Source organism: Pleurodeles waltl, chromosome 3_1 (assembly GCF_031143425.1).
Source record: "Pleurodeles waltl isolate 20211129_DDA chromosome 3_1, aPleWal1.hap1.20221129, whole genome shotgun sequence".
Taxonomy (NCBI): domain Eukaryota; kingdom Metazoa; phylum Chordata; class Amphibia; order Caudata; family Salamandridae; genus Pleurodeles; species Pleurodeles waltl.
Genome location: NC_090440.1, coordinates 754,409,515 through 754,426,468, shown reverse-complemented (window position 1 = coordinate 754,426,468; position 16,954 = coordinate 754,409,515). Strand labels below are relative to the sequence as shown.

Here is a 16,954-nt window from a genome sequence, read left to right as displayed (position 1 = left end):
AGTTTTATTGTGAGGCACAACTCGTCATATACATCTCTAGAGTATTTACAAAGGGGAAGAAATATAGTAAAGTACAAAAAGAATACCATCTTCAAAGAGATGCCACATGTGCTCTGCGAGTTTTCGGTTGAGAAAGTATGACAAGACTACTTTATTAAAGATTTTTTAATTAACTTTTTGTGTTATTATATTGTCATATGGAGACTAATATGCATGTATTGGCGTACACCCATGTACCTTATTCTGAATTACAACGTTTAACATTTCATTTATTGTTTTATATTGTAATAGTATTTATATAGACCTTACTACCCCTGACAAGGTGTCGAAGAGCTTTTCGGTGAGTAGCACGCTACTCCGGAACGCGAGAGTAATTAGTGGTGGATTAGTATAGGGAAAGATGAGTACAGTTTAGTATTATTATGAGTTAATTTGAGCAGAGGATATGTGAGTTTGTTAGTTGGATTGACTACAGTAATGGAGGGATAGAAGACCGAGGAATCCAGAAGTGTTAATTGGGAGTTTATGGTGATAGGATGAGGCATGGGATGAGTAAAGCAGAGATGGAGTAGGGAAGATTGTGGAAAGGGTTAGGAAGATCATAGTAGCAGGAGGTCTATGTCTGTTCATAATACCTAAAGTCAACTAACTGTAAAAAATCGAGCCTGACAAGTCATGGACAAAAGTGACATGCACAAAAACTTACTTCAGAATAACACAACCACTCCCAGTGACAGGGGCTGTCCAGAAAACTTGAATCCGTGTTCGTCGCCTCGGTGTGCTCTCAGTGACGGCAACAGGGCAGTTACTCAAGAACTGTGTTTCTTCTTCATCTATAATCTGAAGGCAAAACAAATTGTCAGTGTTCCACATATTTTCAATTATAATTGGTATACACTGTGAGGCACTACATTGCGCTTGGATTTGTCCTTGAGAATGTTCAAAGCAAGCTTTAGCTGGAATTATTCTGTTCAAACCACATAATATAAACAGTGACTGCAAAGCTGCCACGCTAAGAGTTAAGAGAAGTATTTAGTTTTGAACACTGCCGTAAATCAACCGAGAAACGTTAACAGGGCCTTAATAATTTTTAACGTCACAAAATTGTTCGCTGGCACAAAGATGACAACAGCAGTATCTCTCATTTCGACTATTTATGTGTGCACCAGAGAGAAACATACATTTTGAAGCAGCTGAACAAACTATCTGATGAAGCTGACAATCTCAAAGATTGATACCCTGAGGCTCAAGTTCATCAATGCATCATGTTCACAGTGTGATGGAATCTTCATCTTCCATCTTGATGTCCTCGGTAGAAAGTGTCTTTGCTTGACATGGCTATTATTTCGTGGGATCGCAGAAAAACAAAAAATGTGGCTTATAATTGACTCAAGCAGTCACTTGCCTCTATACAAAGCTTTGTGAGTTTGTTTAAATAGTTATACCTGCAAAATTACAAGTTGTAAAATACACACAACCACGTGTAAGCAGGCAATCTAGCCCAGGGTTTTTCTTTTCAGTCTGATAACGGTATTCTCGAATTTCTGATGCAATAAACTCGACTGCATGCACCAGAATATAAAGACAAACCCTGGAGTGGATCAGCTACTCACACATTCAAGTGGGTAATTTCAGAGCTGCAAATCATTATCAATGGGCGTTCCTAAAATATGTGCTCTGTTTGTATACTGTGGGCAGAGAAACTTAAGTGTTCTTTAGAGGTCGCAAACCCTCCAATTCACAAAACCAGAGTTTGTGACAGCTAAAAAGTTTGTTTTCTTTTTTTTAACTATGTACTAAAACATTTTAGGAGTCAGTAAAGCCTTCCCAACTCCGATGATGGAAGGGGTGCTTAGGATATCCCTTCCAAATTGCATTTCGCCACAATAGATATCAATGCGTTGTGACGGCATTCCATTCACAAACCACTAACAAGTTACCGATTCCCAAGCTGAGGTGATAACTGATTGTCAAAGTGGGAGGGGTCCAAAGTGGTCCCCTTTGCGAATTGTGGTGAGAGAGTTAGGCAGTGAAAATAGAAACATTTTTTAAGAAAAAAAGGAGCCTTTGAGGAAAATGGGCTGCTTTAAAAAAAGGTTTTCACTTTTGAAATGAAAACATAAGGTTGACGGTTTGCTGGCTCTTGCAGGTCACCATGTCTTTGCAGCTAAACGGATTGAACCACAATTTGCGACCCCCCTAATAGATCATAATTAGAAGGTAATGTTGTGACCACTGCAAATCCTTATTTTATTAGTACATAAGTTGGCTCACAAAATTAGAAACTGGTTGGAAAATATGTAGTCGCAATTTTCGATCACTTTTTGCAAACAGTAATGTCGTGCAATCTGGCCATTACATTCCTATGAAACCTAGAAGGGGCAGTCATTGAATGTGTCTACTCTGTGCACATGAATTTATGATGCTCAATCATTATTCTCTGCTCCGTAAATGCAGATGTAATGATAACAGTATGGTAGTACTGTGAGTTTACACTGCACTCCGTTACATACCAAGCAGTGGTGAAGAATAAATCTTAGTTTAACTGCTAAGTTGTATGTATGGACAGGACACGAAGGGCAGCAAAACGTAGCACTGGAGAAGGCCAGTGAGTGCACCAAGTGGTTCTCAATCTTCTCTAGACTACTACGGGGCAGGTGTTCCTGCAACATACATTTTTTCAAATAATTGTTTACAAAATTAAGCCACATGATTCATTTAAAAAGCACCTTTTTTTTAAATCAAATATGCTACAAGTCAGGGCTGGTTTTTCAGAGCAAGTAATTATAGAGCCACTGAGTTCCCTAAAAGAGGGAAAGCTCAAGGACCTTAGTAATCTGCACTCAAGTTACTTAACCTGAGACAGAAAATGGGTCTCACCCAGGCGCTCTTAACTCTGTGGGTAGATGTGAAGGAGGAGTCCAAGGCGTAGTAAGAAGTTACAGTACAACACAGTTATCACAATCATTGTAAATGATGGATACCCAGCCCAGGTTAGGCTTTCTCAACATTTTTCATAGCTCATATATGCACAGATTACATAACAAATTGATGAAATGCACAAAGCACAATACCAAGCATAATACACTACTTTAACGCAGAAAGGGCAAAATAAACCTGCTGCATTTAAACAAGAAGTTACACTATAAACAGTAATGACACCAGGTTACACGACATATTACATATTGATGATGTAATGGTCACAGTGTCTGTTGACAAGCACAAAAAGAAAGTGGTTGAGTAATTGTCTATTGGATTTCAGGGTCTTTTTGCCTATGAGGAGGAGATCATATGAAACTTCTTGTGCATTAGCTAGTGAGAAACCATAGATATTCTCTACTTACTAACTGAAGCAAAGGTACAGTAGGGGAGATTTGTATAGGATTCAATTGTCTTCAGTAGGCTGCACTCTTCCTACATATTGCAATACCTTATTTCTATCAAAATAAATGTTTATGGTGAGTTATGTGTGCATTGGTAATGTAGAAGAAGGCATTTAGTTTGTTTCACTTATACAGAAGTTCACAAAAAGTAATACCAGCAGTAACAGTTAAATATTTGGGAACATTACATTTATTAACAAAATGCTTTTGGTCTAAGCTGAATATTTGTAAAGCATGCCTATGTTGAAGTTTCCTCGAGCTGGACCTGTAGCAGGGCACTCTAGGAATTACACACCTAATGCACGTTAATTACAAGGGACTTCAGCAGTTTTCTGAATTGGAGAAGTACAGATTGTTACATATCTTTGCTGCAGCCACTAAAAGCTTTACTGAACATTACAGTGTGGTCATAGTAACTGTTAGTGATAATTGATGTGATGAGCAAAGAGCTTGGCTTGCAATATACCACGAATACCTCTCACTAAGAAGTATAGAGAGTAATAATAAATTGCCCTATGAACTATGACAATTTCTTTGAAAATTACCCAATTTTAGTGGTTACAGCAAGGACCTATGAACACAAGTCCTTGCTGAGCTCTGCAAGCCAGCCAGCCTTTCTCAACCTAATGTCACGATGAATATGCGCTTGCAAGAAGCAGGTGCTTATTGCACTGGATTTTTTGTGGTGGAGAGGCAGAGGAGTTTCTCGTCTATGGTGGTTATTGCCAGGCATCCATGCCCTCAAAGGAAGTCTTGATAGCGACCACTCCCGCTTTCAAGATTGCTCTGCAGGAATCAGCTGGGAGTCCAGCAGGCCAGTCTAGTCTGTTCTGGAGTGGAAAGCAGAGCAGCATCCTGTTGGATGGCACTAACAGATGGGGAGTCTGGGCCCAGTTTGATATAATTGGAAGTGATTATTTCTTTAAGACTTACATTAGGAAACCTGACTGTGAACTGTTGCAGGGTGCACTGTGCCTCCAGCAAGTGGTAGTGTGGAGGTCCTTCTGTAGAGAACTGAATGAGAACTCAGGCACTTATTAAGGGAGAAGGTACAGCAAATTCAGGGTTAGAGTAATAGGGCTCCTCTGACCCTACTGTCAGGCACAGTAATCAAATCAGACTCTATGCAGGGACTTGTATCTGAACACCTCAAGGACAGTATCTACCAAAAAGAATATTCATATTAGTCCTGCCCATAAAACATGTATGCCATTTACAACCCAATGACTTCATCAAAATAAAACTGGTTGACAATCACATATCACCACAACTGCATAAGAAAGGCTTGTACCCAGCTCAATTGTGACAATCTGTGCAACAAATCAAAAAACACAGTCAATTAAACACGTCCTCAACACACAGATATCTCATCCAAAAGAATTAAACACCACTGATAAGGTGGGAGTCACCACCCAAGAAAATCTTCCAACAAGAGGTGAACATGAGAGTAAAATTGGGTTGCCAGTGATGAAAGGTTCACTCAATGATAGAAGAATTAAAGAAGGAAATGGGTCTATTATGAGAGGACTTTGTCAAATCTCTAGCTGAAGTAGACCACACCTTCCAGAAAATCAAAACTAGAGTAAGTCAACTAGGGTGGCAGTGGCGGAGAAGTACATCAAGGCAGCCAAAATGGAAACAAGAGTTAAAGTGTTAGATAAACAATATCAATGGCTGACTGATGAAGTAGAAGATGGGTAAAATTAGTTCCACTGAAATAACTAAGAATCATTGGCATTCGGGACACGCAAACTGACGAAGAACTACCACAATACCCATAGGCCCTATTTAAATCCCTCATCAAGAGTTCAGATGATTAGATGATTAGACTTGATCACACCTACAGAGTATTTACCTCCTATCAAATTCAGAATCATTTAACTGCAGACTTCCAGACCTGAGTATAATTTTTCAAACAAAAGGAATAAATGATGACGGCTGCTAGATCAACAGACCAAATGTTGTTCTGAGGACCCACTCTAATGTTCTTTCAGGATGTCTCGGCTCTTAAGTTTGTTAGGAGGAGATCTCAGAAAATGGTGACAGACCATCTCAGGGACCAGAAGAACCAGTAGAGATAGGGTTTTTCAGTCTATTGTTTAGGTACAAAGATGAACAAGTTTCGGTCTCCGCCAGACAGGAGGTGATTTGCCTGTTTCATCAGGAAGGATAGCATGAAGATATAGACCCAACTCAAGAAACCAATGACTACACCTGGTGGCAAAGGCCTGGAACAACCTCCCTCTGCACCTCAGAGCCTCCACATTGCTCCATCAGTTCAGGAAGGACCTCAAGACCTGGATGTTTAACCAATAGGAAATCAGGCAGCTTAATCCCTCAGCACCTCAAGACCCTCACAGGTGAAGCAGCTATGCTCTACAAATCCTGATTGATTGATTGATTGAATATTGATTGGAGCCAACACCCCATTTTAAGTAGATGCTATACATAGAGATAAAAAAGGAAGAATGGTGGGGATACGTGGGGCAATCTTAGACAAATAATTCAAAATCCTATCTATTTATGTTCCTAACAATGGCAAATAAATGCTTTATTCCTGGTTCTTCCCTCACATAGCTCAGCGATAATGAGATAATCTGATATTTGGAAGTGATTATAACGTTGCCCTTGACAAGAGGTTTAATCGATCATACCTCACATGACAGATGATAAATTCTCCTCCCTTTCTGCTTAATGACATTCCTGATTTGAAACGTATTGATGTTTGGCACACACTACATATAGGGAAGGAACTATACATTATATTCTATTGTACATAGATATCATTCTAGAACCAACTATGTACTTGTCTCCCCACAAGTGAATCCTTTGGTTACAACTTCAGAGATTGGAACCCATATATTGTCTAACCATACATATGATGCGCTTGCAAGAAGCAGGTGCTGATTGCACTGGATTTTTGGTTGTGGAAAGGAGGTGGTGGATATTGCCAGGCATTCGTGCCCTCAAAGGGAGACCGGATAGCGGCCACTCCCACTCTCAAGAAAGCAGAGCAGCATCCTGATGGATGGCTCTAACAGATGGGATGGCTGGGGCCAATCTGATATAATCTGATATAATTGGAGGTGAATCTTTGTTTAAGACTTACATAAGGAAATGTGACTGTGGACTGTTGTGGGATGGACTGTGCCTAGATTTTTGAGGGACGTCCGTAAGCCTTTTGTTTTCATAATACCTCTGAAAAGGTGCTGAATTCCCACATTTTTGCTGTTATGCTCAGGAACGTCTATTTATTCAAGGCCCTTTTTCTGTTGGGCTTTGCAAGCTTATGTGAATACATACCCAGAAACAACCAGTTACTTCTAATTTCTTAATAACTAGGTCATGCAACAGTGCAATGGGTTTGGTGAAAGGTGTTTACAATAAATATGCCTTCATTAACACACAGAAACTGAAAATCGCGATGTGTGCCACTGCACCCGTCGCACCGCAGCAAATCCGCCGGCTCCAATCGGAGCCGGCTTCATCTTTGCTGGGTCTTTCCCGCTGGGCGGGCGGGCGGCCTTTTGGCGGTCGCCCGCCCAGCGGGAAAGTCAGAATGACCGCTGCGGTCATTTGACCGCGGTGCGGTCTTCTGGCGGTCTCCGCCCGGCAGGCGGCGCCCGCCGGGGTCGGAATGACCCCCTTAGTGCTGGTTTGCATCTCTTTGAGTTGCTTTGCACCAGTGCACAATGTTGGTTTAATCTGGTCCTCGCTCATTCTAACTCTGAGGCCAGAGTGACTTAGACTAAATCTCTCAAAATGCTATCAAATCCTAAAGCTTTTTCTGTTTTAGGGCAGGTATCATACGGACCCGAGTGTCTTGCTTATATATTCTAACTCAGTGACCATTGGCATGCTAGATATTCATTACTATTAGTTTCTCAGCATATGAATGTACGCCTCTTGGTTCTACTAAATTTACTAGTCTTAAATGTTTATCAACATTTTCCATTGGCTATAGATTCATTGCTAATTAATCATTGTGTACTGGTATATCCATAGACAGAACACATCAAAAATATCCTGCTTCTTGTGCATAGTAACAACATCTAAGGATACATTTAACCCATCTGTGCACATATGAGAGAGAACACCATTAAAATGACATGTCTTTTCAGAAATGCTTTATAACGTACTTCATAATTCCCCTTTGAAAATACGTAGTGATAAACTCTTTTTCCATGATCAAATGTTTTTGCCAACTCTTACCTAAGCTAAGACCATCCTTTACAACTCTGAGTCCAGTTTTAACAAGTACAATTCAACAAATATGCAAAATCTCATATGACTCTCAAACCTGGACTTCTCTGAATGGCCACCCCCAAAGGTTTTGGTTTCACATGACCTGTTTTCTGAATTTGTTGTTTGTTGGCATTAGGACTTTTTGCCACAGCTAATCAGTGCCAAATTGATTGTTGTCTCTGCCGTAAACATGGTAAAATTGGCCTACACCTAACTGGCACATTTAATTTACTTGTAAGTCCCTAGGAAAGTGGTACTACATGAAACCTAGCCACTAGTGGCCTGGAGCACTCATTGTGCCCCCCCCCCCACTAAAGTACCACTTTAAAACAAGTCTCGGGCCTGCCACTGCAGTCTGTAGTGCAGTAATACATATGTCACCCCTAAGATGGACCCCAAAGCCACATGGTAGGGTGCATTGTATTTAAAAAGTACAAGTTGTGAATTTAAGTTTTACATATCCTGACAGTGAAAAACTCACATTGTTTTTCACTACTGTAATGCCTATTCCTCCCAGTGCTTAACACTGGTTTACCTTATTGCAGGTAATATTTAATTTGAGCGCAGGTAGAAATAACATATTTAGACACAAATGAATTGTAATTCAAAATCGTCTTTAATGGTAAAGTTGGATTTAAGGTCAAAATGAATGCAATGTTTTGAAAGTTGTCATTTTCTTGTTCTAACCATTTGTGCCTTCTGCCAGTATCCTGAGTCACATGACTTTTAAAGGCTCTGTGGTTGCGGTTGGTGTATTCCTGCCAAATAGCAAGGCAAAAGGGACTTTGTGTAGTTTCGGTAGGCCATCCTGCCAGGATGTCTTGGGGCAGAGTTGTAACCAGCCACACTTACATTTCAAAGGTCCTTCCTCCAGCATACACAACTGAACCTGACAACAGTCTTTTGTCACCCCAGACATCTTGGAGCGTTGGCAGGAGAAGAGAAGAACTTTCTAAAACCATATGTAAGGGTAGCCCGATGTCCCGCCACGTCAATGGCTGACACCAGGTATAAATAGTGGACCTTCAGAACCACTCTTCAGTACACTCATTGACCCTTGGACGACTTCAGAAGTACTGCCTGGACCCCCAGAGGACTGCCCTGCTGCTTGAGGACAGCCTTGTTCTCCAGAGGATTGGGCTGCTTCTTGAGGCCTGGCTTGTTCCCCAGAGCACTTTCATGCTGCTAGAGGCTTGCATTGCTGTATGAACCCAAGACTACCAGAGCGACTTCAAAGACCAGATCTCTGAACTCCTCTGTGAGCTACAGGGAAAAAGAAGTTCCAGAGACCTTGAACCTTGGCCTCTGCTGGAGCGAGTCCTAACACCCCAAGTGGTGCCCCCCATGTCCTGGCCCCTTGGAAGTGGAGTTTGAGGTACTCCTCCTTGATTAAATGTGGGTTCCACCAGAACCTATGCCCACCCCGCAACACAATGCAGGATGCTGCATTGCAGACACTCACATCTCCTAAAGGGCAATCCTCACAAGATTCAAGTCCAAGCAGGACATTGCATCTCAGCTCCTGATCGGCAGCCTGATCAGAACTGACACAGCGTGATGTAACTCAACTCTGGACCTAGCTTCACCGCCCTCTCAACTCCTCACTGGAACTGAAGAAGAGTAATGCAACACCTTGTATCAAAGACATAATAATAAATTTCCTGTTTCTGGCCCATGCTACGTTGCAGATGGCCTGAACTTGTAATATTGTGTTAGTCCAGCACAACCTGATAACCGCAGTTGGTGCATAGTGCTTTTAAGACCTATTTTACCTACAATTTAGAAATTGCATATCTCCATTTGTACTGATTGGATTTTTGTCTTTCTGGTATCATTTTAGTTGTTACTTTTTTTCCAGCTTTTCTTGTGTTGTGTTTTCACTTTATCACTATTTGTGTGCAGCATAAATATGTTACACATTGCCTCTAAGTTAAGCCTGACTGATTTTGTGCTAAGCTGCCAAAGGTTTGAGCACAGCCTAATTTAGTGACTTTTGTGGTTCACCCTTACAAGGACTGTGGTTGTTGCTTGAGCAGGGTTTTCACTCCCCTCAATCAATGACCCAATTTCTTACAGCCCTCTCGAACCCTTACAGAGTGTGTTTTATTTCATAATCAAGGACAATATGGAGGTCCGGTGTCTTTCATTAAACAGGTCTCTTACTGTTTCAAATTTTCTGTGTGTGCAACTTTTGGTGAGCATATATATACTGATGCCCATACACACATGTAGGGTGCTTGAACAAGCCATTACAACATATGCACCCAAAAATAGCTTTTCTGCTTGTACTCCATTCAGAGGCGCATTTTAGTAGAGCACAATTGGTGACTTTAGTCTACAATTAGAGTGAATTAGAGTGACCCCTGTCACCAGTCTTGAACTCTTCACCTGCAAAGGATTGTTTTCAAGCGTGTTAGTTTACTTAGTTCAGTGGAAGCAGAAGACCTCATTACCTGTAATGTATTTAGTTATTACACAAAAGTTTATGACATAAGTGGAAGCAGTCCACGTAATGACCTGCAGGGAGGTGTTCATTCTATCTACAGTACTGTTCCCCAGTGGAGTTCAAGCACCTCTAGTCCCGATGGTCATGAGGAATCAAAATGAATAAGATACAGGGGATGCCCCTTGTTCTGGGGGTTCATGTCCTTTAATTCATTCATTGTTTAGCTGGCCTTTGAATCAGGATCTGGAAACATATCTCTGATGATTTTGTAAAGACCAAAACAGAGGTCAAAGAGGAAGATGTTTTACTAGGAAAAAGGCTAGTGTGCACACTTGTGTTCAGCGCTTGCCGCAGCTGTGCCACCTCTACCGCTACCTCCACCTCCATTTAACCACACCATTAGCCACTGGATCTTAGGCCCACACCCCCTCATCCCTATAGTCATACCAAGGAGCACAAAGAGTGCCACCAATATACACCAAGCTCAGCCTGGAGAGATCAGTAGGAGTGTGCTGCCACTCCTGTATGAAAACACCACCTCTTACGACGCCAAGGAGCCAAGAGGGCAGATGGAAGTTTTGACCAATTTAGACGAGGTCCTGGGGGCTTCTAAAGCACAAACCCATGTATAAAAGCACCTTAGCTGTGCCTTTAACTACCAAAAGAGCCCCCGTGGAGGGACGAGGAGGAGTGAATCACCTCTGTTTTTTGTCAAAATAGGCAGGAGACAGTCACAGCCACTAATACATCTGGTCCCTATGAGATAAGGAAGGGGGTGACAAAGTGCATACCAAATACATGAAAGAAACAATGACGGGGAAAAGGCTAGTAGACTCACGGGAATATGAGCAAGAGGGGCTCACGGGAAGCCTGCACGAGCCGAGGTCAGAGGCACAAAACTAAGTCCAATTTGGACAAGGTCCTGAGGGCTCCTAAGCAAAAACCCATTTATAAAAGCACTGGGGTGAATAATATCTTCGCAGCTAATTGGAAAATTGCTCACAGAGTTTTTTTACTAAATGAGGACAAAAACAATGGCAAATGGGAATTTGCGTAAACCCCAATTAAAGGTGTAGCCTGAGAGGCCTAACAAAGAGGATCAAGGAATGCACAGGACCACCACCAGTGGTTATGGAAATAGCAGACCAGGGAATATCATTTTGGACAGCAGTTAACAAAAAAGATGCAAATCAGGAAGATAAACAGGAGACCAAAGCCAACACCTTGACAACGACTGAGTACTTCCTTACAAAATCAAAGGGAAATGGCTTTATGGCCAGAACAAACTTTATATCAAGCTCACCAAGCCCACTGTTAACATTAGGATCAGACCGTAGCTGTGCCTTTAACTACCAAAAGAGCCCCCAGACAATGGGCGAGAGAGGGTGATTCACCTCAGTTTTTTTGTCAAAATAGGCCGGCGGCAGTTGCAGCCACTGATACAACTAGTCACTATGAGATAAGGAAGGGGGTTACAATGGCACAGGTGCATACCAAATACATGGAAGAAACAATGACAGAGAAAGGGCTAGTAGACTCACAGGAATATGAGCAAATGGGGCTCACGGGAAGCCTACACAAGCCAAGGTCAGAGGCACATCACCAAGTAAAGAATCCACTCAATGAAGCTCAAATGGATACTATGCAAACTATAGTTCAGAGTACAGCAAACATGGTCAAGAAACTTGAAAATATTGACAAAAGGGTTACATTGAATGAATGCCACTGTTCAGTAATTGTGGAAAAACTGTCCACATTGCCTGAAGTTTTGACAACGACATAGGATCTGAAATTCATTAGGCAGACAGGAGCAACTAACACTGGGTCTCTGAAAATCAGCCTTGGAGAACACGACAGACTTAAAATCAAAAGTAGCTCCCCAAACGCCCCAAGTGCACCAAGTGCCATCAGGGATGGGAGAACCAGAGAAAGAAAGAATCAGAGACAGATCAAGAAAAGTCTGACAAGGCTCCAGTACCTCTGACAGGCTGTCCAAAGGGGGAGGGTCAGCATGAGGATATGAGCTCTACAGCCAAAGGAGATGGGACAGCAATTTCACGCATTAACCCTTTAATAAAGCAGGCAAAAAAGAAAAAGAAAAATGCCCAGTTAAGAAGGAGCTTAGGACAAAAACCCTTTGATCCATCAAGTGAAGGAGGTGCTCCAACATGGATGAAGGAAGTTGGCAGTTTCAATTGGCCGCACACAGATACAAGTACAACAACTAGAGGATAATGCAATATTAAGCACAAGAGAAACAACTTCAGACCGATATAAGGAAATTTTTGTAAACAGGGACAACCCGACAACAAAGTAAGAGCCACGTAAGAATCAAAGTAGGAAATAGGCAGCGTGGGCTTTAAAACTCCAACAGGAGACCACCAGCCCAAAAGAGAAATTGGAAGGAATTACCAAACACTCACAGTGACTCCAACCAACAAAAAGGAGGATGTCTGCTTGGCCGAGGAAAGAACATCACAAAAAATAATATTTCTACCACAGTATACTTCAAGGGAAGGCAAAATACACTTAATAGAGGAAATATCTTGAAACATTTATAGCACATCTAGGCATTATCAGATTTAACCAGTAAGGACCTTCACAGCATTCAATTCGAAGTAAAAAACAAGAATAACGGCCAGGAGCCCACAATAATGACGTGGAAAAAATGTGGCTCTGTCAAAAAGGGTCCTAATGGAGAAGGAACAGTTTAGAGATTGGGGCATTTTGGTATGAGAAAAAAACAGGGAGGAGAAACACTACTATTTGCTCATGTCTCAACCAAAACTATAGGCTGTCCTTTAAAACTATCAACGCATACGGACCGAAAAAAACTGCAAAGAACAAACACGTTGATAGAGCACCTGGTAGAGTTACTTTGTGAATATGCAACTTTAGACACAGTAATAACAGGGGTCATCAACCTACATAACCTTGGTGCAGCCATAAAACATAAAAGGAGGTGGAATGCGGCTGAAAATTGTTTCTATAGTTTTCTACTATCCTACAATTTAGCTTCAGCAGAAACACTAGTATCAAAATATCAGTCTAGTGCACTCCGAGCACACTCTTATAACCACTGCACGACCATTGACTATATCTTTTCAGGTTCAAACCTTAAAAAAATTCTGATCCGCTTCACAATGACAATGCAGGAAATAAGCGGCAATGCACTGCTTACCGTTGAACTAAAGCTGACCTGCGAGAACTTGAGAACAGATAAGTCACAATCAGACAAAAAGTGTTGAAGATCATACACTGGTGAGAAGAATCAAATGGAATGTCAGACATGCAGATAAAATAGAGGATTGGAAGAAGAGTGTGGAAGGAAGGATGTCTGACAGGAGTGCAGCAGACACAATCCAAAACTGGGCTGCCAGGATCACAGACCTGCAAATTACCCTAGTGGCAGCAGGCAATAAGTAGAAAGTGATTAGACCCAATCAGACAATGCACAAACTAGGTTACAACAGAAAGTTAAGGGAATACACCCACAAGTTACGATGTGCCACGTGAGCCCATCAAAAAGTAGGAACCAGCGTCTCAAGGCAAACATTTAAAGAGGCAACTCAGGAACATAAAACCTTCACCTGGCACCTAGAACAGAAGCACTACGAAGCAGAATGGACAAAAATTTATGAACTATCTAAAAACAACAAGCAGAAGCAATTCTGGGAATATATTAGCATGCTAGAGAGCGTTTAAACTGACAGGCCCAACTCGGTATTCGCAGAAGCATGCCAAACTCACATAGACAATATATGTAGAGAGAAACCAGGAAAAATTACAATTGAAATAAGTCCAGACCCACTTCCAACATGGACTTGTGCAGAAAGAACAAACCCTACAGGTGAAGGATGCATTATCATGGATAAGCTGACAGTGGTAAAAATCATAAAAAAGATAAGAAAGGACAGGGCCACGGGACCAAATGGACTTCAAGGAGTAATATTTAGGCAGAACCCGGCATATTGGGCAGGGGTCCTGTTTCCATTATACACAGCTTGCAGACTGTAATCAGATTTTCCTGATGCATGGCAAGGGTCTTTATTACACCCAGTATTTAAAAAACCGGAAAACACTGACCCAAAAAACTATAGACTGATTGCCTCTTGGATATCAAGGGAAAGGATTATGTGCACACCCTACTAAGGTAATTCCCAGGATGGATTGAAAAAGAAGAGTTACTCCCATTCTATCAAGCCAGATGCTGCCTAGGGGAGTTTAACTATTGACAATGTTGTTGCCTTGAATTACATCGCACAGCAAGACAAAGTTAAGAACAACATGACAGTGTTCGCTAGTTTTGTAGACTACCCAGCCACATTCATCAGGGTAGTACGTAATATACTATGGGAAAAGCTCCAAAACTAGAAAATCCCAGACGACCTCCAGAATGCCATCATTTCTATTTGTAGATGGGCATGGGTGAGAGTAAAAGTGGCTAGAGAAACAGAATCCCAAAAATTCTACACAGATAGGGGCTTGAAGCAAGGATGCGTTCTTGCCCCAACACATTTTAATGTATACGCAGCAGATCTAGGCAAAGAGCCACAAAGAGCCAATCTAGAAACACCAATGATAGGTCAAAAGAAGGTGCACCTATTGCAGTACGTGGATGATCTTCTTCTTCTTGACCTTACAAAGATAGGGCTCGAGGAGGGACTAAATGCTCTACACATCTATAATGAACAATAAGTTGGTTGCCAATCAAGATAAAACAAAATAAAAGGGATATTTGGCCGCTATGCTAGGAAAACATCACTAAAATGGAGGCTGATCTCCCTGACTATAACAACGACAAAAAAACTATAATTAGCTTGGAGAATGGTTTAGTGGCACAGGGAAAGAGAGCATACATTAAAATAGGATGAAGACAAAAGCACAAGCAACCACATATGCCCAATATAAATTGTATAGAAAATTATACAGTGCAAGGATTAAAAGCAATCAGGAGGATTATCAAAGCAAAACTGATGCCTAAAATAGGTATTGTTCAGCAAGCTTTCCCTGGGCAATACAGACACTATCAGAGAGAGCTCAGTGCCAGTGTTACAAGCGCAGTTTGTGGCTGCTGAGATACACATAGGACAGATTGATAAGCTTCGAGGTCGGCCTCACACAGCAGAAATATGAATGTTTGGGCACAACGGCAAAATACTACTATCTAATTTTGCATGCTCAAACAGGATCCTTGAAAGGGGTACTAAAATAATATACAGAGCGCAGCATTTACTTTGGAGCATCTATTTAAATAGAGTCGTGGAGACCTTAAATCTGGCCAATGAAAATTGGTTAACGGAAGGAATAAGCTACATGACTGTAAGGAATGCTATAAATAAACAAGCTTGCCAGCTATCGTGGGAAGCAGACATGGCCAGTTTTAGGGAAAGACAGTGGCAGCCAGCTCTAATCGCATCATAGGAGGTTCATAAAATACAGCCATATTTAAGTCAGGCGTGGAGAATAAATGTCAGGAAGAGATCCTTGGGCCAGGCTCGTGCCTTTGCAGATAAAAGTCCTAAATGGAAATCGCTATCAAATATTATAGGCTGCAGACTATACGATTACAGAGAGAACTCCGTATTACATCTCATATGCTTTTGTCCGGCACTACTACAGATACGACAGAAACTACTAAATCAATGTTTCTGTCAAAGGGGACACAGACTTCTGTGGAGGCAGTGGAGGTGTTATTCTCTTGCACGGTCCTGTCGGATATGTCAAAGTTTGGCAGGCTGCAAGAAAGGCCCTAAAAGAAGCAAGGTGACATTGTGGCAACAAAACAACAACGATGTTTTACTAGGAAAAAGAATCAGTCTGAGTGTAAATACTCTTTGGCTTTATTCATTTTATATCGTTTAATTCAAATGAAGATTGATTCTGTGATCATTTGTATCCGCTACTTTGTCTTTACAAATGTATAACTTTGGGGTGTTAGGCAAGGGGCACTATTCTGCAGCTCAGTCTTGCCCATCAATTGTGTGATGCAATCATGCCATTTACATATATCTCGTATGATGCTTGCCTGGAAAGTAAGTTAAGGGCTACTAAGCAACAGGGGCACCGTTTACTAACCTAAGATGTTCAAGCATGGACTGTACCTCCCTTGCCCAAGTCCAGGTCTGATCTTCTCAATTTATTCTATTTAATTTCAGTATGAAAAGGGTCAGGTACCGAGGTTGCTGCAGGGCACGGTCTCTTGGCACAAGTCACCAGTGTGTACATGGCAGCCTGTGATGCCTGGCCCTGGTTGACAGTTTCATCCCCATGCTCACAGCACCTATGATGATACCCGTTTCAGAAACTCATGGGACTCACATTAGATATCAGTGGTCTCGTACCTACCTATGTGCTATTAATAGAAATCTGAAAGACTGTCACGACAGAGAGGCATTTTTTAAGAAAGCAGATCCAAAACCTCTAAAAACACAAAGTGAACCTTTGGATATATATATAGCAATATTGGAATATGACAGCACTGGTTTGTTAGAAAATGGATGTCCATATAAAATGGCATGCTTACAAATGAGCAACGCTTCTCTATTCTTGAATTGCACTAGATCGAAATGCACTTTATAATATATCCTTTTGTAGAATGTGTTCTTTTTAGGTAACAGTACTTTACTTCACAATATGTATTCTTGAATAATGATTATTCCTATGTAACAGTAGTAACAGAAAGCTGTTTCTCCGTGACAAAGGATTTATGAAAAAATGTTAAAGGATGCTAACATTTGACATTAACGTGTAACTGATTACCACAGAGACACCCATCAACATTGCCAATGTAAAGCATGACGAGTTTCAGTCATTTAATTTCTGGCACAAATTCAGGTCTGTAACAAAAAAGAAATGCTGCTACGGGAAAAACCGTGCT

The 16,954-nt window shown here is 41.3% G+C and overlaps 1 protein-coding gene across 2 annotated transcripts in view; it reads right to left on the bottom strand.

Moving 5' to 3' along the window:
* Positions 1–16,954, bottom strand: part of SPON1 (spondin 1) — a 1,167,370-nt gene that overhangs the window by 875,739 nt on the left and 274,677 nt on the right. For both annotated transcript variants that reach the window (XM_069223539.1, XM_069223538.1), the window contains exon 3: positions 707–840. In XM_069223539.1, the coding sequence (XP_069079640.1) occupies positions 707–840 (134 nt within the window). The remainder of the gene's footprint in view (positions 1–706; positions 841–16,954) is intronic.